The sequence below is a fragment of the Moschus berezovskii genome, chromosome 8 (genome assembly GCF_049115385.1).
Source record: "Moschus berezovskii isolate FMDL1 chromosome 8, NW_MosBer_1.0, whole genome shotgun sequence".
NCBI classification, from domain to species: Eukaryota; Metazoa; Chordata; class Mammalia; order Artiodactyla; family Moschidae; genus Moschus; species Moschus berezovskii.
This window is the reverse complement of record NC_142467.1, coordinates 96450923-96477678: the sequence shown is the minus strand read 5'-3', so window position 1 is coordinate 96477678 and position 26756 is coordinate 96450923. Positions and strand designations below refer to the sequence as shown.

At 51.3% G+C, this 26756-nt stretch overlaps 1 protein-coding gene across 1 annotated transcript in view; it reads right to left on the bottom strand.

Moving 5' to 3' along the window:
• The window catches only part of ELAVL1 (ELAV like RNA binding protein 1), a 38984-nt gene that overhangs the window by 2373 nt on the left and 9855 nt on the right, over window positions 1–26756 (bottom strand). Inside the window, exons 2-5 of the mRNA XM_055429281.2 lie at window positions 20357–20547; window positions 10305–10408; window positions 6494–6647; window positions 1747–1972 (exon numbers count right to left, since the gene is read on the bottom strand). Of these exons, the coding sequence (XP_055285256.1) occupies window positions 1747–1972; window positions 6494–6647; window positions 10305–10408; window positions 20357–20528 (656 nt within the window). The 5' untranslated portion in view covers window positions 20529–20547. The remainder of the gene's footprint in view (window positions 1–1746; window positions 1973–6493; window positions 6648–10304; window positions 10409–20356; window positions 20548–26756) is intronic.

Below are 26756 nucleotides of genomic sequence, written 5' to 3'. Positions count from 1 at the left end.
CTTTCTAAAGAAACACTTTTAATCACATAAAAATAAGCCTACAAATCATGGCCATGGCAGTAACAATGAAGGAAGATGACAAAATTGCTACTGAAGCCATGTGGCCCTTGAGAAGTTTCACAAACACAAAAGTGAACTGTCGGAGGACCAGTTAAGAACACTTGAGCGTGACACAGCATCTCTAAAGCCCCACAATGCAACTGGAAAAGTACTACCTGCTCCAAAACACAATCAGGTTTGAGATGTGGGTCTGACCCAGGGGTGAGGAGGGTGCCTTCGAGTGCCACTGAACAGATTCACTCCCTCAAAAGACTCTGGAGAAGAGTGGCCAGACCCCTGGGGTGCAGCCCACTGACAGAACGGTGATCACTGATGAAGGATCAAGGCATGCTGTGGGCCATGATTTTGAATTTGCGGGAATGACGTTAAACAGTCGCACCGGATGTCTGAGTTGGTTAAATCATCTGTTAGTGGTGAGACCACAGAATCACTGAAATGGGGGTGGGTAAGGGCCCCTGAGTGCCTGTGTGAGTTGCTTTTCAGTGAAAACTGGAAAGAGGTCTGACTTTTAAATGAACCTCGTTTCCTCTAACTTTTGTAGGATGTGGACCCAAGTTATGATGGTGGTTCACTAAACCTTGATGTATCCATTAAACTGAAAATGATCCGAGGCTGTACAACACGACAGACTGCACTCGACTGACTTCATCTCAACTCTCATGAACTGCCCCCATTCTTGCCTCTGATGGTACAGAGGTAAACTGACCCATCCTATCCTAGATCCGGGGGCCCTTCTGCAAACTCTCCTTTTCTGGGTCTTCTTCCCTCTTATTCTCACCTTCCCTCTTCGCCCTGTCCTTCTGTCTGTCCCTGGAGGTCATGGTCACTCTCTTGCCTGGCCCCTCCTGCACTTGTGTCTCCCTTTCTTTTCTCTCCCGAGCTCTCTGGTTTTCCAGAATTCACAGATAACTCCCTGAACTTGGCCATCTACACCTTCCACCAGATCAGCAGTGAGGCTGACTGCGTTATCTGACTTTCAAACTGGATCAAACTCACTTCTGTCCAAACACACTTCCCCAGCTTTGCCTTTAAACCTGAAAAACCAACGAAGGCATGCCAGCTTGTGGGCCTCTCTGTTGTTCATGAGTAGTAATACAGCTGATTTCAGAGTCCGAGTCACCAGCTCTACTCGTCTCTGCTCTACTTCATCCTGGCAACTAGAACTGTTTTACGTGGAAAGGCTAAGGAAGGCAGATAAACAGTCCGCCTCTAGGACGGGGCTTTTAAACAGCAGAATCAGTAATGTTTAGACACCAAATGACTCCACAAGGAGGTAAACAAAAAGGTTTGCTCTCCAGCTGCTCATCAGAAGTCTAAAACCTGTTTAAAACTCTGGAAGGAGAGCAGCCTTCCAGTGAGCTCAGGCATCTTCCTCCCCAGATACAGGATGCTCTTCCATATTGCGGTCTGCTCGCCTATCCTGAGGAACTGCAGGCAGCAGCGCCAGGCGCTGGGAGCTAGCTGGAGCTGTGTCATCTTTTTCACTCCCATTAAAGACATACTCAGATGGAAACACACAGCTCCACACAGACAACTCTCTGAGGCGGGCAGGGGATACAGAGACAGGACGTGATCAGCCCAGTGTGCAGCAGTTCCCGCAGCCTGGGAGTGCCTGCCCAGCAGGCTGCGAGCAGCTGGATGCGGCATGTGTGGCCGTGGCGGGAAGAGCGCACCCTCCTGACCCACCTGAATCTCTGTGCCTGGTGGTGGACAGGACCTCCGAACCGTCTAGCTGGCGAGTGGTACAGCTGGGAGAGCAGCGCCACGTTTTTGTTCTGGTTGGGATTGGCTGCGAACTTCACTGTAATGGGCTCGGAGGAACCTGGGGGTTTATGACCATTGAAACTGGTAATTGCCTCTTCTGCCTCCGACCGTTTGTCAAACCGGATAAACGCAACCCCTCTGGACAAACCTTTTTAACAAACCAACAAAAATGGAGTTAGGGGGAAAAAAATGCAAGGAGTTTTAAAACTGAAAAGCAAAAGTCAAGTCAGTCAGCCTACTGTGGTTTAAACTGGATGCTTGGCTAATGGGAGAAACAAAAATTAAACCTAAATATGGAAACATGAAACAAACAATGACTAATAAAAGATTAAGGTTTCAAACTTTCTTCTGAGTTGAAGCAACAATGCATAGTCTGTGCAATAAGACACTTTGGCACAACATCCCAGAGAGATGCCGCAGACCTCTTTTTTAAATGGAAGCCATGTTTTATCCTCTATCACTGTGGTGGCCAGGTGCCCACCACAGTGCTGGTGCAAGGCATGCTGAGGCGTGGGCAGACAATAAGGAATTCTCCCTTGCCCCAGGCTGCTCCCTCCCATGGCCTGCCCGGCCATCCGGCCTCATATCCATGCCAGGCCTTCACAGGTCACCTTCCCAGCTGGCCTGATCCAATCCCTGTTTGCTCAGTACCTGACTCAGCCTCCTGAGTCCCCGAAGGGCATGGAGTCTGAGTAACCCAGCTGCACCCTGGTGGCTCTTTCCTGCCACCAACACCTCACTCACCTCTTGGATATTCTGTTTTCTGGGAAGAATCTGGCCTCACTTGATTCTGAAGGCCCTCAATGGTGCTGACACCCACCCACAGACTCCCTGCCTTGGGTACGTTCATCATTGCCTTCAGCTGCCTTGGGTCCCTGGACAGAGCCTCTTGAAGGCAAGCCCCTGATTCTGCTGCTGCCCCAGCCCTTAAAGGAACAAGGATGTGGCTGCCTGAATCCCAGGCCCAACTGCTGAAGGTGGGGCCAGGTCAGCATGGCATGAAGGTGAGACCTGAACAAACCAGGTGGGAGTGGGCTCAGTCACCTTCTACCCTCCTGCCCATGTTCTGAGCCTGGGAGGAATGACAGGGGCCGGTCCCTTGAAGAAATGGAGGAATGAGGTGGGGCTGGGGTGAAGGAATGTGGAGCCATGAAGAGAACCAGCTCCTTCTCCTGGGGTCAAGGGTGGAGGTCACAGTGTGAAGGTGACAGCTGAGGGCGTCTGGGGGAGCACCCTGGAGAGGAGGTTGTGGCAGAGAGCCCTACCCGGGACGTTCTCACTCTCCACTGCCAGTCACAGGCTGTCCCGAGGCCTTTACCAGGTGGTGAATGATAGTTATCAGAGCAGAAGAGCCCAGGGCCCTGGGCCACCAGCTAAGTGAGTGTAAGGAACACCCCCAAGTCAGCTCCCATGTCCCACAGGGTCCCATCAATAGTCCCAAGGATGGGCCCAGGGTGGGGGCCGAGGAGGGGTTTGGGGGACGCAAGCATACCAGGCGGGGGCGGCAACTACAAGTTCTACTGCCAGAAGTGGTGCCCCCTTGGCGCCTATTAATAGAACCCCATGCTCTGTCCTGCCTGGGAAGGGACACTGTGGGCCCCACGTAAACAAGCAGATGGAAGTCAGGGGCCTTCTGGCAGGGGTTCTTCTGCCACAACTGTAACATACCGTGAATGCCAAGTCCTAAAACACATACCCCAACTTTCCAACCGGGAAATGCTCCCTCCTGGGGGCGCCCCCAGCATAGCACCCTGGGAGGCCACACAGTGGCCCCTGGCAGTCTCAAGGCTGCCCCCACCATGGCTCTATGACTATGTAAGTATGAACTTTAATTGGACACAGTCAGAGATGCTCACTGAGTCAGTGAGACCAGATCCAGAGATTCACATGTGCCAGGTGCAGTCTAGAGCCTGAGCCCATTTTAAAATTTTAGTTCAGAAGGAACACCTGAAAACAAGTACTTGGCATACACTCTTTATTTACTCTTAAACGACACGAACGACGGCTTAGACAGATGGGAACCCGAACGAGATCTAACTGCAGGCAAATCTCACTGGAAGCCGTGGCTGGCTGGCTTCCACAGAAAACTACCTGCAGGGGACAGTCTCACTCTATTTAGGAAGACCTTGCGATCAAGCAGAGTGTGTGTGTGTGTGTGTGTAAGTGTGGCTTCCCTGTCTGGTTTTGTAAAATGACTATCAAATGAAAACTGCCCAAGTAAAAGCAAGAAAACCCAAGTAAAAGAAAGAAAGTTACTTAAAGTGAGGGAATATAAACTCAATGCTTGGATGAATGTATACGCTTTAAAGATGAGTTTTTTTTTTCCCCTCTAGTGTTTTTAGGGTTAAGAGCAGAGACCAATAAATGGCACCATCTCTAGATGAGCCAACTATAAAGGTCATAATTACAATGTATAAAGAAGCAAAGAAATTAAAAAAAAAAAACAAAAAAAACTTCTGTCAGCCCAGGAAATTATGGCTTTTCTTATTGTCTTTTAATTTTTTTTAAATTAACCAGACCATCTGTTTTTTTCAATTACTCAGGCCATTTTTTTAAAAAATTATGGGTTAAGGTTTTTTGAGTGTTCCTGTTTCTTTAAAACATACAACACACGAAAGCAAACCTGACATGAAGACTTGCTCTCTGTGCCATTCTCAGCCTGGCTGCTGGGCTCCATAGGGTCCCAGCAGAGGAGCGCTGAGCAGCAGCACCCTCCAGAGCGGGGCGGGGGAGCCCACAGTCCCATGGGCTTGGTTTTCTACTGTCCAGTGTCACATCCTGGCCTAGGGAGGGCTGTGGAGAGGAGCCCCTGGGGGCCCCTCACAGCTCCTGCACGCTCTTCGTGTAAAGCTCCTAAAGACAGGCAGGGGTGTGGGGTGGGGGCCCACACTGAAGTGGCAGAAGCTGGTGGGAAGGCCTGAGGGTCTCCCAAACTCTAGGAGACAGCAGCCTTGCAAAGGGAAAGAGGGCAAAATCTCCAGCAAACGGGTGCGTGAACCAACTGCGAGTGACTGCCCTCAGGATGGTGGTGACAAAAGCTCCGTGGCCCAGGGGGGAAGTGCTCTCAAGTTGGGTGGACTCCAGAGTGGGAGCCGGGCCCTGCTCAGCAGCGATGGGCTGGACCGAGATGAGCAGAGGCCAGCAGTCCACACAGGACTGGGGAAAGCAGGGCCATGGAGGTGGGATGCGGGCTACCATCACTGCCCGCTCCAGGTCCCCTGACAGCCTACTCAAGATGCTCCTGTGCAGGAGGGTAAATAGAGGTGCTGACCAGCCAGCAGGGTCACTTGATCGACTGGTATTTGGAGGTTAAGGGAGGGGCCTTCAGGGACCACAGGAACTAGCCTGGCGTAGGGGTTTATACCAAGCACATGGCATCATCACCTCATGCCCATCCCCGGCCCAGAGCCAGGGGCAGAAAGGAGGCAAGCGGGTGGAGTCCATGTCCCTGTAGCAGAGCGGGTGTCAGTGCCAGACTGGGGGGTACCCAGAGCTGCCAGCGACCTGCACCTGGGGACCACACTCCAGGAGCCTCTGCTCCTCCTCGGGGCCCTGGAGGACTCAAGTTGTCTGCTGCTCTCCAAGCTGGGCCCCAGCCCACGCCCAGCTGAGACAGGACAAGGGAGAGTGGGGGACAAGGCTGCGGGTCGCAGAGCATACAGCTCAAGAAGGATTCAGGAAAACATGCAACCTCACTCTTGTCTGCCATGAGCCTGCTCCGTGTCTGTTTTCAGCCTCTCAGGGGAGGTCACCTCCAAGCCATGGCTGCTGCAGCCCAACTACCAGTGTGCGTTTGACTACCTCAGCCAAAGAGGTGGGGAATACGCTCAGTGCTGGAAGAACATGAAAACCGACCAGTCAAGTCTATCAGTTTCACTGAGCTCTGGGAGCAGCGATTTACATTCTAGTTGGTCAGCAAATTCCCACTCCTGCAGAGAAGAGAGCCGAGGGGCCTGAATATCAGACATCCCAAGCTCACTGCTTCCCTGACAGAGCTGAGCATGTGGCCGGCCCGACCCAAGCCCAAGGCTGGTGGAGCAGGTGGCCACCTTGAGGGGCAGCTTCTGGGCATGTGGTGCTCAGTTCAGTGGAGCCTGAGTGCTATGTGCAAAGCCCAGAGCCTGAGCTGCTTGTGTCCTGAGCTGAGCTGACCCAAGAGAGAGTAGTGAAGTGGCCAGGACCGCCTAAGAGAGGACATCATGCTGCCTTCGAGCTCTGAATGTGCTACCCGGGTGGGGGTTATCGAGTAGTGGAGACTCGAGAATGACTCCTCAGAAACAGTCCCCTGGGAGCTTTGGGACAATGACAGGTGGGGACTCTGGACCTGGAGTAGAGACTGTCCCACACCGCACCCTGCTGCCTGCAGTAAGAAGGGCGACATTTGAGTCCGGGCTGGGACGGGGGTGCCTGTGGACAGTGCCAGGATCTCTTGGCATTTTCACTGTAAAAGCCTGGCCACACCTCAACTTTCATGTCGGGGTGGCTTTTATGTCCCGCGATGCCACCCTCCCACCCCCACCTTCCCAGCCTCATTAAACAAAAGCCAATGTCTTCTCACTGTGATTCTGTCCTCATCGCTGGAGTAACTAAGGACAGCCATATGCCTTCCCAAGGAGACTCGAGCCCTGCCCGGAGGAAAGTGCACCGTGTCCCAGGCCAGGCACCGTACCTGTGGTCTGATCCACAAGGACTCGCGAGTTGATGATCCTCCCAAACCGAGAGAACATGTCCTCTACGTCCTTCTGGGTCATGTTCCTCGGGAGCCCGCTGATGTACAAATTGGCATCTTTGATGACTTCGGAGCTTGGGCGCGCATATGACACCTTGAAAATAAAACCGCTTGCTAGCGTTAGGGCAGGTACATGGCAAAGGCATCCAGGGAGGGTGTTACATGTTCAGGTGAGGGAAAGTCAACCCTGTGGGAGGAGGTCACCTGTGGCAGCTCGTGCTGGCAGCCCACCTCGAGCGAGGCAGGGACCCTCATGTGCTATGATGATGTGGATGTCATTCCTATTTCATAGTCGAGAGTCTGGGGGTACATGGCTGGTGTGGGGCAGGGCAGGGACCAAACCCAGGTGCCCATCCTCCTACCTTGGCCTCAGGCCTCTCTGGACAAGGAGCAGGGCTGGAAGGGGACATGGTCCTACCTGGGAGTGGCCCAGAGGATGGCGGGGGAGAGAGCTGGGTGCTCTGGGAGTGTGACACCCACCAGGCAACAGGCCGGCTCGACACGAAGTCCAGATGGGGCCCCGTGGCTGGGGGCACACATGTAAGTGCTCAACAGAAATGACCCCACGCTTTTTGGGGCTTCTGTTTTACAAAACTGAACGAAGACTTTTGCAGTAATTTAGATAAAATGGTGTGCATGCGAGGCTGGGGCCAGGAAATGTCTTTAGTGTTTCCAGTGTGGGGTGAGAGCAGGGCAGATCCTGTGGGCCACGGAGGGATGGGGCCAAGGCCAGATCTCTGCGGGGAAGGAGCCCCCGGGACAAAGCCCTTCCACCTCCGGCCGAGGGGACAGGACTCTGTCACACCCCACATCTGAGGAAGTCAGCACCAAGTCAGGAGGCTGGGTGACAAAGGAGGAAGAAGCAGCACAAGCATGTGCTCTGGACGGGGGAGCAGTTAGACCTGAGCAGAACGTCCTCTCTGGGGGTCAAAAAACAGACCACACATAAGACAGTAGATGACATGACCTTTCAGGTGTCACTGGGCAGCGCAAGGGCACAAACGATAGATGTGTTCCCACCACAACACCCAGGCCTGCCAGGAAGGGCAGGGGTGCAGGTCTACACGCTGAGACCACACCTGTACACACATTCCTTTGTTCAAGCGCTCACTGACTCTCACACATTTGAGGTGCATCTGGAATATTCCAGAAAAGGAGACGACAGACACTGCCTTTGCCTGGAAAGCAAGACACAGCCCAGAGGGAGAGATAGCAAGTGAAAGGAGAAACTGGGGTGTGGTCAGAGCCCAGCTCCACCTGAGGAACAGCAGTGACAACATTCCCTGGACGCGTCCCTGCACTGCAGCCAGGTCTGAGGCACTTTGGGGACACTCTAGGGCAAGACCTGGGGCAGAAGCAGCACTGCTCTCAGAGAAAGAGGCCACCAGGTGGGCGTGGCCATGCTTCTCAACTTTCAAGAAGGATGTTGGCCACACTCATGTCTGCACCTTAACTTTCTGGGTCTACATCCCCCCACAGAACACCCCGCTCAAACTCCTGGCAGAGGAAGTCACTCCAACTGTTTCGTGTCCAGTTTTATCAAATGCCCCAGTGAGAGGTGTCAGATTTCAGGCAGGATAGCTGAAGGTGGGAGCTGGGACTCAGGCTGTTCTGCGCTTTCCTGGGATTGGGCTGGGCCAGCAGGGAGTTGTCCCCCAGGATGTCCTGCCTGGCCCCTCGCAGATCTGTTTGGAACAGGATGCATTTGGGGCCTGCCCTCGGCTTTTGGTGAAAGACACTGTGGGAAAGAACATTCCCAGACCAGTACCAGGGGAGTGCTGTGGCGGCCGGCGCTGACTGTGGCTACAATCACCTCCTAATAAAGCCCAGGGAGGAAATGCTTTCAGAGCCAAGTGCACTTCGGTTCCTTCCAGCTTTGATGTCTCCAGGGACTCTGATGACTACTGCAGCTTCCTGTCCTCTCCAGCTCCTGTCAAGCTCAGAGTCAAATCAGAATCCAAGAAGACAGCAGCAGAGAGCCTGTCCACCTGTGGCAGGCACGCCCGACTGGATCCGCGACACTGCCCAGAATCCTCTCTTCTAAGCTCCCGCACCACCTGCTCCCTTGCCTCTGCAGGTCCACTGTCCTATTCTTGGGAAACTCTCCTGTGAGAGGTTTCTGAAGAACCCAAGACTTCTGAATTACATCCTCTCACAAATTCCCGTCGGGAGTCCTGACCCCAGGAACTCAGAGTGTGACTTCATTAGAAATAGGATCATGATAGATGAATTCATGATAATGAGTTCAGAGCAGAGTAAGATGGCCCCATATCAACGATGGGGGGTCCTTATAAAAAGGAGACATCTGGACACAGATATGCACACAGGGGGAACCCTGTGCGAAGACAAAGGCAGAGACTGGGGTGATGCTTCTATAAGCTGAGAACCACCCAAGATCCAGTGACCGCCAGGCACTGGGAGGGGCATGGAGCAGGCCCTCTCACACAGCTCACGGCCCTCAGAGGGCACTCAGACTTCTGGCCCCTCGAGCTACCTGAGGATCTGGAAGATGCAGAGGTTCAACAGGGCAACCTTGTTCCAGGGGCTTCAGGCTGAGGGAGATGCTCTGGAGACTCTGGTGGGTGCCTGTCTCAGGCATGAGGGCCTCGCCAGGTCTGTGGATGAGGGCTGGTGGGCACAGCACAGGAGGGGCTACCGCAGGAAGCCCGGCCAGGGTCCCTCGTGGAGTGGGAAGAGGGGGCATGTTCTACGGCAGGGCTGGGCACGGAGCGAAGATCAGGAAAACCCAAAGCTGGTCCAGGGGTGGACAGAGCCTGCAGACAGACACCTGGGGGTGGGGAGGGGTGAGACTGAGAAAAGGAGGGCGTGGTCAGCGATGGCAGGTTGAGAGGAGCACGAAGGTGGGGGGATTTGTCCTGTGAGGCCTGGAGGACTCGCCAACTTGCCCCAGGAACCCATCAGCCCTTGATTAGGCAATGACGCTACTGACAGTCTGCCCAGCCTATCCCATCGTGCTGCATGGCTCTCTCCCTTCCCTCAAGTCATCAAGAAGCCCCCCACAGGACACAGCACCCCCAGGACACAACTCATGACACCTACCTTGGTCCCACCTGGTATCATATTTGTTTATCATCTGTGTGCACCTGTGCACACACAGATACCCAGCCTGCCCTACAAGGGCGTGGAAACAGTTTTGCTCACTGAGTGGCACACAGTGGGCAACTCCGACATGTTTGCCCAGTGACTGCCGAGTGAACTGGTAGGAAGAGGACCATAACTGCTGGAGCGGGGCAGGATGGGGAGCTGAGCAGGGGGCGGATGGACAATGCTGCCACGCCTGCAACAAAAACCAGGCGCAAGTGGGAACGTGGTGCTGGCCCAATGCTTGCTCGGCAGGGAGACAGCAGTGCTGGGCCAATAGAGGAGACCGGCAGGGAGGTCTTCACACCAGGGGGCTGCTATGAGCCAACACGCCAGGGACACCAGGGCTGGGGAGGGGCAGTTCCCATGCAAGTCCTTTCTGGGGATCCTCCCTTTGCAGGGATCCTCCCTTTGCAGGTGGGGCTGAGGAGCCAGAGGAACAAGGGCTGGAACAGTCACCACCCGACACGGGTCTCACATAAGCCGACAGGAGATGCCCTGGAAGTGCCCGGGCTCTGAGAGGCAACTGTGCTAACGGTGCCAAGACAGTGATCGGGAGATAAAAGGTTGGTTCTTTCACTAAGGCCAGGGCTCAGCACAGATCTCTGTGTAGCCGGGAACCAATGAGATGGTGATCGCAGCTCTTTACCTTAATGGTTTTTGACTGGAGCCGCAAGCCATTCAGTGTGTTTATTGCTCTCTCTGCATCCTTGGCAGTCACGTAGTTCACAAAGCCGTAGCCCAAGCTGTGCCCTGTGTGGAGAACATGTGCACATCAGTGAGCCGCTGGGAGCCAGACAGCCAGCAAGGGGTAGGGGAGAAAGGAGGGGAGAGAGAGACGGGGAGGATGGAAAGGGCTGCATCTGGCTGGGCTCAAAAGGACAAGACCAGAGAGAAGACGACCGAGAAAACACAAGAGCTAAGAGCCATGGCTTCTGGGAAGGAGGGGTTAGAGGTCAATGGTTATAGTCTGTACTGATGGTTTATTCGTGACACCACCTTGGCAAACTTGCACATTTTCTGCAAAGAACAAACCTATAAAATGTGGCTTTTGTAACTAAAGTTTCTAAAATAACCTATGATTTTGCAGTCTAGACTTACTGGTTACTCCTTCACTGCATTCATTGAGTACTGTGTTAATATTGTTTTTTTAAGATTAATATATTTCAGATATTTAATATGAAAGTGGAGAAGGAAGTGGTGGAGTAAAAGGTTGCACCTGAAAAAAAAAAAACCAAAGCAGGGCTGAGGGTTTGTTCCACTGGTGCTGGCCGCTCTTTGCAGCCCCCAGTTGGGGGGACCTGGGATGGGGAGTGTGGAGGGTGACCGTCATGGCAGCAGACAGGACAGGCAGGTGGGGAGAGCCCGCCAATGACCAGATGTCAGTGTCCAGGCTGTTTTCTGCCCCTGCTGTGCTGGAGTGGGAAGGTCTGCTGGGCTCTGGCGCCCCCCAGTGTCGGTTCCCTTCACTTTCCTGAACTGAAAGTCCAGCTGGGGGAGGAGGAAGTACAGAGGCAACCAGCGCTGAGGGCAGTCTGGCCACCAGAGCCCCCCTTAGCAGCACCTTCTATGGTGACAGCATCATTAGCTGATGCTCGGGGGCATCATAAGGCCGGTGCAAACCTCAGTTCTTCCCAAAGAAATCCAGGGTTACAGGCAGGGTGTTCCACTCCCTCTCAGATAACCACTGAGAAGTGGTGGGGTGACCACCAACTGGATGCGCAGGAAGGACCCAGCATGGCAGGGGAGTGGCTGTGGGCCTCTAGGAGACCCAGAGAGAAGCAATGGGTGACGGTCAGAGTGGAAGGAACCTGACATCTTCCCTACAGAGGAGGAGCAGGAGGAGGCCCGGAGAAGAGAACGGCCACCAAGCCCGCATCTTACCCCTCCCCGCTCCGTGTCAGCGGGCACACCCCATGCACCGGCCACTGCTCTCAGCAGACACTGGGTGAGCGGGAGAGACGACTGCTCTCCCCGAGTCCTGTACACACACATGCCCACTGGATGATTAAAACACAAGGCATGAGCCACCAGCAGGCAGAGATCTGCACAGCAGACGAACTGGCTCTGCCCACTCCACCAGCTGAACCCAGGCTCATCGTGCCATTAATGAGACCTGGGGAGAGCCCAACCCACTGCTGTCACCTTAAAACAAACAAACAACAATACTTTATTTTTTAGATTTAAAGAAAAATTACAAAGATGATGCAGCGTTCCCACATATCCCACACCCACTTTCCCTATTAGTAACATCTCATCCTAGGATGGTGTCACATTAGTGAATTGGTACCGATGTCCACATCTGAGCCAGACCACCTGAATTTCCCCCTAATGTCCTTTTCTGTCCCAGGACACCATCCAGGGTCCCCTGTGACACTGAGCTGCCAATTCTCCTTACGCTCTTCTTGGCAGGGACAGTTTCTCACATGTTCCTTGTTTTTGATGACCTTGACAGCTGTGAGGACTGGTCCAGAAATTTTGCAGACTCTCCATCAGCCTGGGTTTGTCGGAAGTTTTCCTGTGGTCAGACTGGGGTTATAATGGGCATTTAGGAGGAAGGCCACAGAGTGCAGAGCCCTTCTCATGCCATCGTTCGGGGTGCATGCTGTCCACAGGACTCATCCTGGTTGACGCTGGCCTTGATCCCGGTCTCACCAGTCTCTGTGTGCAGCCTGCACACTGTGAGTGCCCTGTGGAGTCATGCCCTCCCCACTTCAGGGCAGAGAAGCTACACAAATTACTGGTGATACTACAAGGGCCACTTTCTCCTGCCCTGTCTGGGTCTTCTTCTTCGCTTTTTTCTGTCGTCTCATGTTCCTGCCCCTCCCACAAGGCCAATCCCAAGGCTGGGCCACCTGTGCGCTTGGCTCCTGGCACTTCTGGTGCCAGGCCGTGTTCCCACGCCTTCTGCTGCAGCTGGTTCCTCCTAGCGTCTGGACAGGGCCTCCCACCCTCAGTTGCCGATTCCTCCCTGCCCTCCCACCTTGGCTGGCCGCACCAACACCAACTGGCCCTCAGGGTGTGCCCACAGAGAGTTTTAGGATGCAGCTCCAGAAGTCCTCAATGGCACTGGGCACGGCCAACCTGCCTGAGGTGCCACCTCCTCCAGAATGTGACTGCACTGCCAACTGACCCTCCCCAGGCTCCTCATCCTCTGCCCACTCCATCGAGATGGTCCATAAGGCTCTTCCTTTGCCCTTGTCTCTGTCGTCCGCGCTTCCTGGGTGACCTCCTTGACCACCGTGTGGCCACAGCCAACAATGCCACCTAGGAAGTCACACACTTTGACAATGGCCACTGGCTCCTACTCCACCCTGCTCCCCCTCCACTCTTCCTCAACAAGCCCATGGGTACTAACTGAACATCCACTTGTGTCGGGCCACGTGCCAGCCTGGCCAGGGGTTTAATGATCATCACCAAGGACAGCTCCCGCCATAATGAAATTCACATCCCTCTGAGCGAGTCAGACAACAAACGAGCAAGAAGCTAACAGACAAAGCTATACTCAGGTGCTACCAGGGGAACCTCCATGGTGGAGTGAGAGGATGGACAGGATAGGTCCAGGGGAGGCAGGTGATCAGAGTGTCCCTTGAGGAGGGGGCATGAGAAGCAAGGCCTTGGGGTGGCTGGAGGCGAGCATTCTGGCAGAAGAGCAAGCACCAAGCTTCTGTGGCACAGACGACTCTGGTGTGCTCCAGGAAACAAAAGGCGGCCGGCAGCTGAACACAATGAGCCAGGGGCCTGGCATGGAGGTGGCTGTTGGGTGGACCACGGCAGCAGCAGGGCTGAGGCCAGTGTAGAGACCACAGGAACCCATGAGCCAGACCAGGTGTGAGATGAGGACCCCAGCAGGGCGGGGGCGGGCAGGAGGGAGAGCTACCCAGCGGGCTTGCCGATGGGCTGATGGGGAGGGAGCTCTGGTGGCCAGGGTCCCTGAAGCACCAGAACTCCGGGCTGGGACCAGCTCTGCCCCCTAGTCTGCTCCCTCTCTGTGGTGCGCCAAGAGGGAGGCGGCTGAGGAATGAAAGGGAGCCTGTGGTTCTGCCCACTGGGTAAGGCTGGAGACTAAAGTGTCAACAGTGGTGAAAGCCCACCTCCATCCACCCTTTCCTTCACCATAACCCAACTGCTCTCAACTCTGGCCGCTTGTCAGAATCAGCAGGACGGCTGCTACAAACCATCACCGCCCAGGCCACATCCTGGACCAAGGACATGATGGGGGTGGAGAGGCAGGAGCGGGGACAGCTTCGGCGGTTTGTAAAGCCCCTCAAGGACTCTACTGCCGAGACCAGGTTGAGAACCGCCACTGGCAGGGCCTGAAGGGAGCGGGCCAGTTATGCAGAAGAGCCAGAATGGAGGGGCTGTGCTCAGAGCAGGCGACTGGGGGAAGGCCCTCACTTCCCAAGTTACCTTTTCTGTAACAGGGTCTGCCAGCCACCTGTGGAAACGATGCAGCTCCCTAGGGTGCTCCTCAGTCCAGAATCCAGGATGTGGGGCGGGGGGGGGAATCCCCACTTCCAAGCTCCTTACAGATGACTATGACTTTCCGGTGACCTAGAGGCCAGGAGGCCACTGGAGTCAATGCCTTGAAGGCAGGTCAGTGGCTGCCCCCTGCCCCCTTGAGGCAGGATGGAAGACCAACCCTGAACAAGGGGGCTGAGGACTGGTGGGCGAGCGGAGGTATTCTGGGGTGAGTGTGGTCAGGGCATGGATCCTGCACAGGCAGATGGGCTTAAGGTGGCTGAAGCCTGCCAGAGTCAGGGTGGGGCCCACCAGAGCCCAAGGTGGAGTCTAGTGGAAAGGGGAAAGGCAGGAGAGGAGGGAAAGAAGGATGGGATGGAGGACAAATAAACCCTGGGCCTGGTGGAGGGGTGTGTGAGGCCAGCACCCCTCATCTGGGGTTCTGACTGCCCAGTACCAGCATGGCCCCCTCCAGAAAGGCTCAAACACCCCAGCTGGCTGACTTGGTGGATCTGGGTGGGGCTTCGGACGTGTTTCTCCCGGTACCCAGGTACTGCTAATGCTCAGGGGCTGGCCGAGAGCCACCACCCTGGAGAAAGCAAGGCCGCCTCCATGTAGAGCGCTCAGATGCCGGGCTGGGCGACCCCTGGGCCAGGACCCTCATGTTTCCAAATGTCTCCTCTCTTTTTAGACAAGGGTTAAGACTACGAGACGATTCCATGGCATCTTGCCTCGCTTCCGCAGACCAGAGCAGCCAGACGTCATGTTTTAACCCCTCAGTATTCCTCAGGCTGACTGGGGTGCCCAGTTGAGGGAGGCAAGCACCCCGTGGACAGGGCACTCCTTTGCAACATGAGGCTGGAGTGCAGTCGAGTCCTTTCTCTAAAGGCCCATGGGGGCTCAAGAGACGACATCACTGAGGGAGAGACTGTGTCTTGGGGGCAATGAGTGAATTAATTAGGCGATAAATAAGAAACAGCAAATGTCCCCCAAGGAAAGAAGATGGGCAAAAGACAGAAAGAGTTCTTACATAAAAAAGAAGAGTATAAACAGCCAGAATGGATGAACTTCACAAGAAATGCACACTGTCACCACACTCAGATGTCATTTTTCACTTAAGAGAAAAGGTGAGAAACCCTGCCAGGCCTTAAGGATGCCAGGGCCAAGCAGAGGGCATGTGAACTGGAAAGCCCCTGGAGGGTCAGCTGGCAATATGGGTCAACAGCTTCTATATAGCACCCACTCTCCCCTCTGCCGGCTCACTTCTAGGAAGACTGCCTACAGAAATAACTGATGAGCCAAGATTTGTGCCAGGGTATTAACCTCAGTGGGGCTTGTAGCTATGGAAAAGCAGTTACAACCTGTCATAAACTCAGAATAGCCTGTAACCACTGTGACCACGAGACGGCTTAAGTCCAGTCACAGGGAGAGATGTTCACAGATAGAGAAGGAAGAGACAGCTTGGGAGGTGCAAGCCCATTCTTGTAAAAGCACAAGACTGCTCACAACCATAAATACGTGAAAGAAAACTATGGACGGACATGAGCCAAAAAGCTAACAGTGGTGGGATTATGGGTAATTTTAACTTTTCTTCCTGCTTGTCTCGTGTTAAACTTTTTTTCTATAAGGAGAGAGGTGATTTCTATTAAGAAAAAAAGTGGTCAACTGGATGGGTGTGGAAGTGTATCTTTGCGGAGGGAGCAGTACTGGTGAAGTCACAGGCGTGTGACAGGAGGGTGTGTCTGGGAGATGACAAGCAGTGCATCCAGCCCAAGAGGAGGGTGAGTGTGGGGTGCAGTGGCTAGGGGTGAGGGGTCTCAAGGAGTCTTGGAAATGCAGGCTGGGGTGTGGGCTTTATCCTGACCAGAAGTGCAAGCCAATGAGACAGAAGCTGAGTGGGGAGGCTGAAGGCTGTGGACCAGTGACCAGTAACCAGTATGGCATGGCCCAGGAGGGGGCAGACTGGTCATGGTGCCCCGCGGGCCATGAGACGTCTGCAGATGGGTTTAGATGCCAGGACAGAGAGCAGAGCAGGCTCCGCAGTAAGGCCAGGGAGGGACTGTGGATGGAATAGGCAGCAACAAACCAGCGGGGGCCAAAATGCTCTGTTTCTCGAGGACAGCACACCAAACATCCCCACATTCAGCCACCATCTTGCCCCACTGCCTCCTACTGCCAGTGACCGGCCCCCGATTGGCACTCAGAAGAGGCTTGATGAATGAATGACTGTCCACGCTGATCTACATTCTCCCCCAGTCCCAGGCCCACTCAGTCATTCATTCACTACACAAAAACTGATTATGTCACATCTGGGGATACCAGAGGGTCCATGCCGCTGAGAACCATAAGAGCCTACTGGACGAGCAAGTTCCAACTTCAGTGCCTTGTGGAAACCCATGCTGGCTGATTGCCACGGGCACCCAGAGGAACCTCCATCATCGACTAGATCAGGCCAAGAAAGATATCCCAGAGCAAACGGGGCCCAGGTGAGTGACAGGACACATTAGGGGTGCTAGAGATTCCACTGTCACAGTTAGGAGGATGGTATGGAGGGAGCACGGAAGGCCAGTTGAGAGCCTAAAGCAGTAAGGCAGGCAGAAGATGATGTGGCCTGCTCTAAGGTGGTGGCAGAAGGGACGGCAGAAAAGGGATGGAAACATTCAGGGACACAGGTCAAAGGTCATGCTTAGATTTCTGACTGGAGCCACTGAGTGGACAATGGTGCCATCTGCTAAGATGGAAAGCTGGGAAACAAGCTGTTGGCTTGTGGGAGACTCAAGGTCAGTCTGGGAAACACTGAGAGGCTGAAGGTCCTGGAGCTTGGGAGAATTTCTGGTTGCAAGCGAGGTGGCACAGCTGAATGTCAGGCTAAGCTTAGGGCTGCATCCACTCACCCTAGTGTTGGCCTAGGAAGAAGAGGAGGCTAAGGAATAAATCAAGGACTGCCTAGGTCAACAGCTGGGAAGAGCTGCAAGAGAGACAGAAAGGGGGGGGCATACCTCAGAGGTGGGAAAAAGCCAGGCTCATGAATCTGAGGGAAGAGGAAGCTTCCTTCCGTAAGGAAGACACAGAGGAGATGAATCCATGAACAGCAGAGGGTGGACATCAGCCAGAGGAGCTTCTCACCTGGGAGCTATTCTGCACTTCTGGGGACCTCTTTTGGTTTTCACAACTTAGAAGGTGCCCCCAGCACCTGTAGGGCAGAGGCTAGGGAAGCAACCTACAGGACTGCCCTCCCTCAAGAGTTACCCAGTTTCAAACATCAAATGGAGAAACCCTGAGCTAGAGGGGGTCCAGACATCGACCAAGGACTCTTAAAGACAGCAGAGACTGGAGTGTGTTTGAATGCTGGTGGCAGATCCTGAAAAGACCCAGAAAAGTAGGTACTTGCATAACTTGAGGTTCTTTGGATGCTGAGATGGGAAGAGATCTAGGACAGAGGTGAAATGGCTGTGATGAGAGAGGAATTGGGGCCTGAAGGGAGAATATGTGCTGAAATGCCTAATATGGGGCACACGGATGTCCATGTTGCAAGCTTGACTGAGGTCTGATTGGACAAGGGGCCTGTCTGCCACGATGCAAGAGTCTCGCTGGGGTGGGTACCTGAGCCAGGCTGGGAGAAAGCAGACTGAGAAAGGTAACCACGTCCAGGGTTTCACCAGAGGAATGTAATAAAGGACAAGATGGAGTGAGATGTGAAGCCCTGGCCCCAGAACCAGCCTTGAAGAAGTTATCACACACTGGTGGCAAGAGAAAAGTGAACGAGGTAAGTTTTCCATAAAATTAAGTTCATTCAATTTAAAGAACTACTAGCAAGGACTTTGGTTTCTGACGTGGCTCAGCGGTAAAGAATCTGCCTGTCAATGCAGGAGACTCAGGTTTAGTCCCTGGGTCAGTAAGATCCCCTGAAGAAGGAAATGGCTAGGGAAGGCTAGGGAGTATTACCTACCTAATACCCACTCGAGTATTCTTGCCTGGAGAATCCCATGGACAGAGGAGCCTGGCAGACTACAGTTCATAGGGTTGCAAAGAGTCGACACGACTGAGAGACTAAACAACAGCAAAAGCAAGGACTTCCTTAGTCCAGGGGCTAAGACTCTGTGCTCCTAACACAGTAGGCCCAGGTTCAATCCCTGGTCAGGGAACTAAATCCCACAAGCTGCAACTAAGACCTGGAGCAACCAAATAATAAATAAATACATACATATACATGTGTGTGTGTGTGTGTGTGTGTGTGTGTGTGTGTGTGTCTATTTAAATAAAGAACTACAAGATGCGAGATGCAGAGCTGAAATGTCAACCCAGGCTCATCTACTCAATAACTCCCGACGCATTACACTCAAACTTGCCTAGAGAGCAGAAAAATCTTTATTTCTGAACAGAAATAATTTCCAAATCATGCCTGTGCTGATTTCACTGGTTCTCAAAACCAGTTCTCTCCAGACTCATCTCGCCAAATCTAGGTGTTCCTATTAACATAGCTCTAATTCATGGGGTCGCGCGTAGAGTCGGACACGACTGAGCGACTGAACTGAACTGAACGCCTTTGAAAAATGCAACAAGCCAAGAGACAGAGGAGTCAGGAATATCGCCGGGACTGAAAATTTCCTTCTGCCAGAACACAACAGGAGAAAGGCAAGACTCAGTAGCAGTGCAGAAGAATTTCAAAACCTCTCTGAACAAGGATTCTTATTAAGGATGGTCTTCCGGAACTGGAGAGAGAGAGGAATTTCTAGAACATTCCAACACTGTTCAATTTTGTGTATTATCTAAAGCCCCTATTTTGAAGACATGTAATAAATTGCAGACTCTCAGAATTGGGAGGGTCATTAAAGGACTTTGAGTTCAAAGTCCCCTCTCTGGGACTTCCCTGCTGATCCAGTGGCTGAGACTCCGAGCTCCCAGTGCAGGGGACCGGATTCAATCCCTGGTCAGGGATCTGAGATCTCACATGCGGCAACTAAGACCCAGTGCAGCCAAATAAACAATCAAATAAAAACAAAACAAAACCTTGTTTTAAAAATAAAAAACCAAAATCCTCCTCTGATGAACTAACTCCCTGTACCGTGGTCAGCCAGCCTCTACGGGACTCACCTTGGGGACAGGCACTGAGAGTTACTGGCAAATGCTGAGAGTCGATGAAACAGGACAATGGGTACATGGGGTTCAGTAGCATTACTCTAACATAAACTTAAATCTTGGCTTGGCCAAAAAGTTCGGGTTTTTCCATAAGATGCTTCAGAGAAACCCAAACGAACTCTTTGGCCAACCCAATATAATATTTCCATAATAAATATGACTTTTGACTTTGAAATTATTTTTCAGTGTAGGAAATCAAGATCTTACAAGCCAGGGCGGGAGCCAGAGCACTGCTGAGAGGACTGGCCATTCCTCAGAAGAGCTGGGAAGAGACGAGGAGGAAGGAGGAGGAGGGGGGAGGAGGGGGAGGTGAAGGAGGGCTCCCTAAAACGGACCCCCCTGGGGAGGAAAGAAAGGAAGTGCTTCACAGCCCCAGGTCTCTTCACATTTCTCTCTAGAACCCTTGCAACCTTGCTCTCAGAACAGAGGCCTCCTTACGGAGGGCCTTACCAGGTTCCGGCCTTCTGCAAACCCTTAGGAGGTAGGTAGCATCATAAGGAAGGCAGGCGACACCACCCCCACTTCGTGGGTGGGGACACTGAGGCACTGTGGGAGGGTGGGGTTTTGCACCTGCCTGTCTGCCAAATCCACGGCCCACCCATGATCCTCTGCTCCCCTGCTCCAGCCCCCGTGAGAGTTCAAGCTCAGTTTCAGATGTTCAAGTTGACAGCACGAGAACAGAGAGTCAGGGTGGCCCAAACCTAACGAAGGGCTGCCCACAGGGGACTGACTCAGTGCTCTGCTGCAGGTCTGACCTTGTATGCACCTCCTGAGAAGATGGGCTGGGCCTGCCCAGGCAGGACACTGGCTAGGGTCCCTCTACAGCTGGGACCATGCCCCTTCCAGCTCTCACAGCATTCCCATTTCCCCTTCCTGTCTCCTCATCTTCCTTTCCCTCCCACTGTCTTGTTTTGTACATATTCTCCATCTCAGGATGGATTTTTCCTCCTTTGGGAACCTACAGCCAATCTTACACCAGGGCGGGAGCAAAACAGAGCTGAGATAAAAATGAAACTTCCTGGCTAAGAAAGAGGGCTGGTGGGATGGCCCCACATACCGTCTCCCAGCCCAACACACACAAAAAAGGCTCTGTTTTTTTACCTGCCACTTTATCCCGAATAAGTTTTGCAGATTCCACTTCACCAATACTGCTGAACAGACTTCGTAGCTCATCCTGGGTCATGTTCTGAGGGAGGTAGTTGACGATCAGATTTGTTCTCCCGATGTCGTCCCTGCAGTCTTCGGCCATGTGGTCTTCATAACCATTAGACATTGTATTTTTTAAAAAAAATCTGCAGGGAGAGAAAAAATGAAGTAAACTCCAAACGTTCCCACTGCAGGGTATCAAGGCAATGCTCATGACTGTGTTTGTACTTAAAACATTTTTCTTTTCAATGCTATGAGTGCAACTTATGTCCACGCAAAAACCCTCATGTGGATGTTTACAGCAGCTTTATTTGTAACCGCCCCCAGACTGGAGGCAGCCAAGATGCCCTTCAGTGGGTGAATGGAGAAACACACGCCAGTCATCTGGTAACACACACACAATGGAAGGTTATTCAGTGCCAAGAAGACAGGAGCCAGGAAGCCATAAAGACACGGAGAAGCCTTACAGACACAGTGCTGAATGAAAGCACTTGAAAGGCTACATACTAGAGGGTCTCCAGTATGTGACATTGTAGAAAAGGCAAAACTAGAGAGACCGCAAGATCAGGAGTTTCAGGGAAAGGGGAACGAACAGGTAGGGCACAGGGGTTTTTAGGGTAGCGATGCTATTCTGTATGAGGGTATAATGGGTGGATACATGTCATCATACATTTGACCAAACCCACAGACCGTTTAAAGTGAAGAGTGAAGTCTAAGACTTCTCTGGTGGCACTATGGATAAGAATCTGCCTGCCAATGCAGGGGACATGGGTTTGATCCCGGGTCTGGGAAGATCCCACACGCTGTGGAGCAACTAAGCCTGTGCACCACAGCTACTGAGCCCGCGCTCTAGAGCCCATGAGCTGCAACTACTGAAGCCCGTGGGCCTAGAGCCTGTGCTCTGCAACAAGAGAAGCCACTGCAATGAGAAGCCCACGCACTGCAATGAAAAGTAGCCTCTGTGCACTGCAACTAGAGAAAGTCCACATGCAGCGATGAAGACCCAGCACAATCAAAATTAAACAAATAAAGATTTTTTAAGAGTGAACTCTAAGGCAAACCCTGGGCTTTAGTTAGGGAACAACATGGGTTCATCTATTACAACAAAATACCACACTAAGGCAAGATTTAGTAATAGGGGAGGGAAACTGCCTGCGGAAGGGTACAGGGAAATTCACTCTGGACCCTCTTCACAATCTTTCTATGAACCTAAAACTGCTCTAAAAATAAAGTCTACTGAAACAAAACCAGAACTAGTCCAAGTTTAACCATTTGCACTTAATAAGAGGGCTTTAAAGAAGCAAACCCACAAACAATTCCAGTACCATGATTAGAGCCTCTGGGAAGTGTTTGGGGTGTTTTGAGAACACTCTGAAGATCTTGGATTGCTCTGTCCGGTCTCCATGGGCACTACTGATGCAGCTGTACATGGAGGAGCCTGCAACAAGCGCCGGGGCAGCCCACGAAGACACCGTCTGTCCTCCGGCCAGCAGGCAGAGGGCCTTTGCACTGCTTTCCTCCCAAGACAGAGTGACTGAGCTAGGAAAGAGGTTACGATTTCTCTACCAGTTAGGGGACCTTTGTCTCCAAAGCTGGCAGGCTCTGGAACACCTTAAGCTGCCTATAGAAATCCTGACCTCTGACACCAGCAGGGCACAGAGATGGCTTCAGAGGAAAGTTGGCTCAAGACTGCTCTTCTGGAAGCACCAGTCACTCGAGGTTTTGATCACAGGCACTGCTGTGAAGTCCCGTGTCCTTGGCTCTAAAGAAGCAGGCATCTCTATGGAGCTGAAAGTCATCACTGAGAAAAAGGCCCTGCTGCCCACTAGTCAGGAGGTCTCCAGGGCAGCCCAACCCTTTCTCCAGATTCTTACTGCCCAGTTCTGACTTAATGCTTCAAAACCCAGTGCCCAGTGTCTAGAGCATTTCGCCTCCTCTAAAAATAGTCTTGCCAATGGTTATATAAAAATCAGTGCCTATCTCCTGCACAGGATTTCCCACCTGTCCCATAAAAACAGGGAGAAAGGAATCAGGTCTGTTTCTGAGTTTCCTGGGAGAGACATTCAGGTCTTCTCTACCTTCCAGCTCTCACTTGCTTCAGACCATACACAACATGCAAAATCAGTCCAGTTTTCCAGTATTTATTTTTTGAAAATGGTCTATGCTTCCTGCTCTTTAAAAAGCAGTTTAGCATCAAGAGTCATAAAAGAAAAGATTGGAAAGGGAGACTTCACAAGGTTAGAAAATCCTGGACGGCAAAGACATCACAGGCAAGCAGCAGGCTGACAGGGAGAAAATGCCAGCTCCTTATTATCTCACTTAGAGCTGGGTTCTCACATTGGGTGATTTTGCCTCCTCCTCCATGGGACACTGGGCAGCATCTGGGGGCACTGCTGGCTATCAGGATGGGAGAGTCTTGTGCCACTGGCACCCAGTGGTTAGAGGACAGAGATGCTGCTAAACACTCTATAAGGCACAGGACAAGACAGCTTCCACAACCAGAAATTACCTAACCTAACGTGTCAGTACTGCTGACACTGAGAAAAATTGATTCGAGGCATCTACAAATTAATACGAAAAAAGTCAACATCACTAACGGAGAAATGGACCAAGGATATGAGCCGAAACTAATAGATGCTGCCAGTTAAACAGCTAATAAGGATGGACAGGGAGGCCTGCCGTGCTGTGATTCATGGGGTTGCGGAGAGTCGGACACGACTAAGCGAATGAACTGAACTGAACTGAAGGCATGAAAAGAGGCTCAAGTTCACAAACAATGAGGAGAATGCAAAATAAAAGGAGATGCTACTTTGTGTCAGTCAGAGGGACTACAATCCAGGATGGATAAAACCTGTGTAAGTAAGGGTAAGTGGAGGAAAAAACACACCCTTTCCCCATCTTTTTTAAAACACCCTTATACACCACCGACATGAGTGTGCAAAGTGCAACCTTTTGAAAAGACAACATGGCAGGCCTATCAAAATGTTTAATGTAAACGCTACCCTCTGACTTAGAGCTGCAGGAAACTGCTCTACAGAAATAATCACACAAGTGATGGGAAATATGTGCAAGGAACATGTGGACCCCAATGCTGGTAAAACACTGGATATAATTCAAATATGTATTAGAGACTTCCCTGGAGGTCCAGTGGTTAAGACTCTGCAAGGGACCCAGGTTTGATCCCTGGTTAGGGAACTAAGATGCCATATGGCTCGTGGCCAAACAAAACAAAACATAAATATGTATTAATGGGAGATGGTTAAACAAATACCATTTTCAGTAAAAAGCATGGCATTAACAGGTTTGATCAGGAAAAACTCCACAAACCTGTTAAACTGTCTGTGGCCATGACATTTTAGGATCACTAGTTCAGAAACTGCTGAAGACTGGCTTGGAGAATTTTGAGCATGACTTTACTAGCGTGTGAGATAAGTGCAATTGTGCAGTAGTTTGAGCATTCTTTGGCATTGCCTTTCTTTGGGATTGGAATGAAGACTGACCTCTTCCAGTCCTGTGGCCACTGCTGAGTTTTCCAAATCTGCTGGCATATCGAGTGCAGCACTTTCACAGCATCATCTTTCAAGACTTGAAATAGCTCAACTGGAATTCCATCACCTCCACTAGCTTTGTTAGTAGTGATGCTTTCTAAGGCCCACTTGACTTCACATTCCAAGATGTCTGGCTCTAGGTCAGTGATCACGTTATCGTGACTATCTTGGTCGTGAAGATCTTTTTTGTACAGTTCTTCTGTGTATTCCTGCCACCTCTTCTTAATATCTTCTGCTTCTGTTAGGGCCATACCATTTCTGTCCTTTATCGAGCCCATCTTTGCATGAAATGTTCCCTTGGAATCTCTAATTTTCTTGAAGAGGTCTCTTGTTTTTCCTATTCTGTTGTTTTCCTCTATTTCTTTGCACTGATCACTGAGGAAGTCTTTCTTATCTCTCCTTGCTATTCTTTGGAACTCTGCATTCAGATGCTTATATCTTTCCTTTTCTCCTTTGCTTTTCGCCTCTCTTCTTTTCACAGCTATTTGTAAGGCCTCCTCAGACAGCCATTTCGCTCTTTTGCATTTCTTTTCCATGGGGATGGTCTTGGTCCCTGTCTCCTGTACAATGTCACGAACCTCCGTCCAGAGTTCATCAGGCACTCTATCAATCAGATCTAGTCCCTTAAATCTATTCCTCACTTCCACTGTATAATCATAAGGGATTTGATTGAGGTCATATCTGAATGGTCTAGTGGTTTTCCCTACTTTCTTCAATTTAAGTCTGAACTTCGCAATAAGGAGTTCATGATCTGAGCCACAGTCAGCTCCTGGTCGTTTTCGCTAACTGTATACAGCTTCTCCATCTTTGGTTGCAAAGAATATAATCAATCTGATTTCGGTGTTGACCATCTGGTGATGTCCATGTGTAGAGTCTTCTCTTGTGTTGTTGGAAGAGGGTGTTTGCTATGACCAGTGCATTCTCTTGACAAAACTCTATTAGCCTTTGCCCTGCTTCATTCCGTGCTCCAAGGCCAAATTTGCCAGTTACTCCAGGTGTTTCTTGACTTCCTACTTTTGCATTCCAGTCCCCTAGAATGAAAAGGACATCTTTTTTGGGTGTTAGTTCTAAAAGGTCTTGTAGATCTTCATAGAACCGATTAACTGCGGCTTCTTCAGCATTACTGGTTGGGGCATAGGCCTGGATTACTGTAATATTGAATGGTTTGCCTTGGAAATGAAAAGAAATCATCCTGTCATTTTTAAGATTGCATCCAAGTACTGTATTTCGGACTCTTTTGTTGACCATGATGGCTACTCCATTTCTTCTAAGGGATTCCTGCAGGCAGAGGCACCAGAGATCAAATTGCCAACATCCGCTGGATCATGGAGAAAGCAAGAGAGTTTCAGAAAAACATCTATTTCTGCTTCATTGACTATGCCAAAGCCTTTGACTGTGTCGATCACAATAAACTGTGGAACATTCTGAAAGAGATGGGAATCCCAGACCACCTGACCTGCCTCTTGAGAAACCTGTATGCAGGTCAGGAAGCAACAGTTAGAATTGGACATGGAACAACAGACTGGTTCCAAATAGGAAAAGGTGTACGTCAAGGTTGTATATTGTCACCTTGCTTATTTAACTTATATGCAGAGTACATCATGAGGAACGCTGGGCTGGAAGAAGCACAAGCTGGAATCAAGATTGCTGGGAGAAATATCAATAACCTCAGATATGCAGATGACACTACCCTTATGGCAGAAAGTGAAGAGGAACTCAAAAGCCTCTTGATGAAAGTGAAAGAGGAGAGTGAAAACGTTGGCTTGAAGCTCAACATTCAGAAAACAAAGATCATGGCATCTGGTCCCATCACTTCATGGGAAATAGATGGAAAAGCAGTGGAAACAGTGTCAGACTGTTTTTTTGGGCTCCAAAATCACTGCAGATGCTGATTGCAGCCATGAAATTAAAAGACGCTTGCTCCTTGGAAGGAAAGTTATGACCAACCTTGATAGTATATTAAAAAGCAGAGACATTACTTTGCCAACCAAGGTCAAGGCAATGGTTTTTCCTGTGGTCATGTATGGATGTGAGAGTTGGACTGTGAAGAAGGCTGATCGCCGAAGAATCGATGCTTTTGAACTGTGGTGTTGGAGAAGACTCTTGAGAGTCCCTTATACTGCAAGGAGAGCCAACCAGTCCATTCTAAAGGAGATCAATCCTGGATGTTCATTGGAGGGACTGATGCTGAAGCTGAAACTGCAATACTTTGGCCACCTCATGTGACGAGTTGACTCACTGGAAAAGACTCTGATGCTGGGAAAGGTTGGGGGTGGGAGGAGAAGGGGACGACGGAGAATGAGATGGCTGGATGGCATCACCGACTCTGTGGACATGAGTTTGAGTGTACTCCGGGAGTTGGTGATGGACAGGGAGGCCTGGCGTGCTGTGATTCATGGGGTCGCGGAGAGTCGGACACGACTGAGCGACTGAACTGAACTGAACTGAACTGAGTTCAGAAACAAACAAAAACACTGGCTGAAGCCTGAACCAAAGTATAAGGATTAACTAAAGAATTAAAATGCATGCTGAAGTTTGCTCAAAATGTGATTCAAATATTTTTCTTCCTCCTTGTCCCTTTTTTCCTTTATTTCCCTCTCCACTCTTGTTTTACTCTTCTGCCTTTTCTCTCACACCGATTCCACAGATGATAAACTGGACAGTAATTACCAGAGTGGGCTGTCCTCAATGCCTGGCAAAAAGTTTGCTTTCTAAATCAGTGGTTGGCAAATCATGGCCCATGGGCCAAAAGTGTTCAGACCACAGCCTGTTTTTATAAATAAAGTTTTATTGACACACAGCTACTC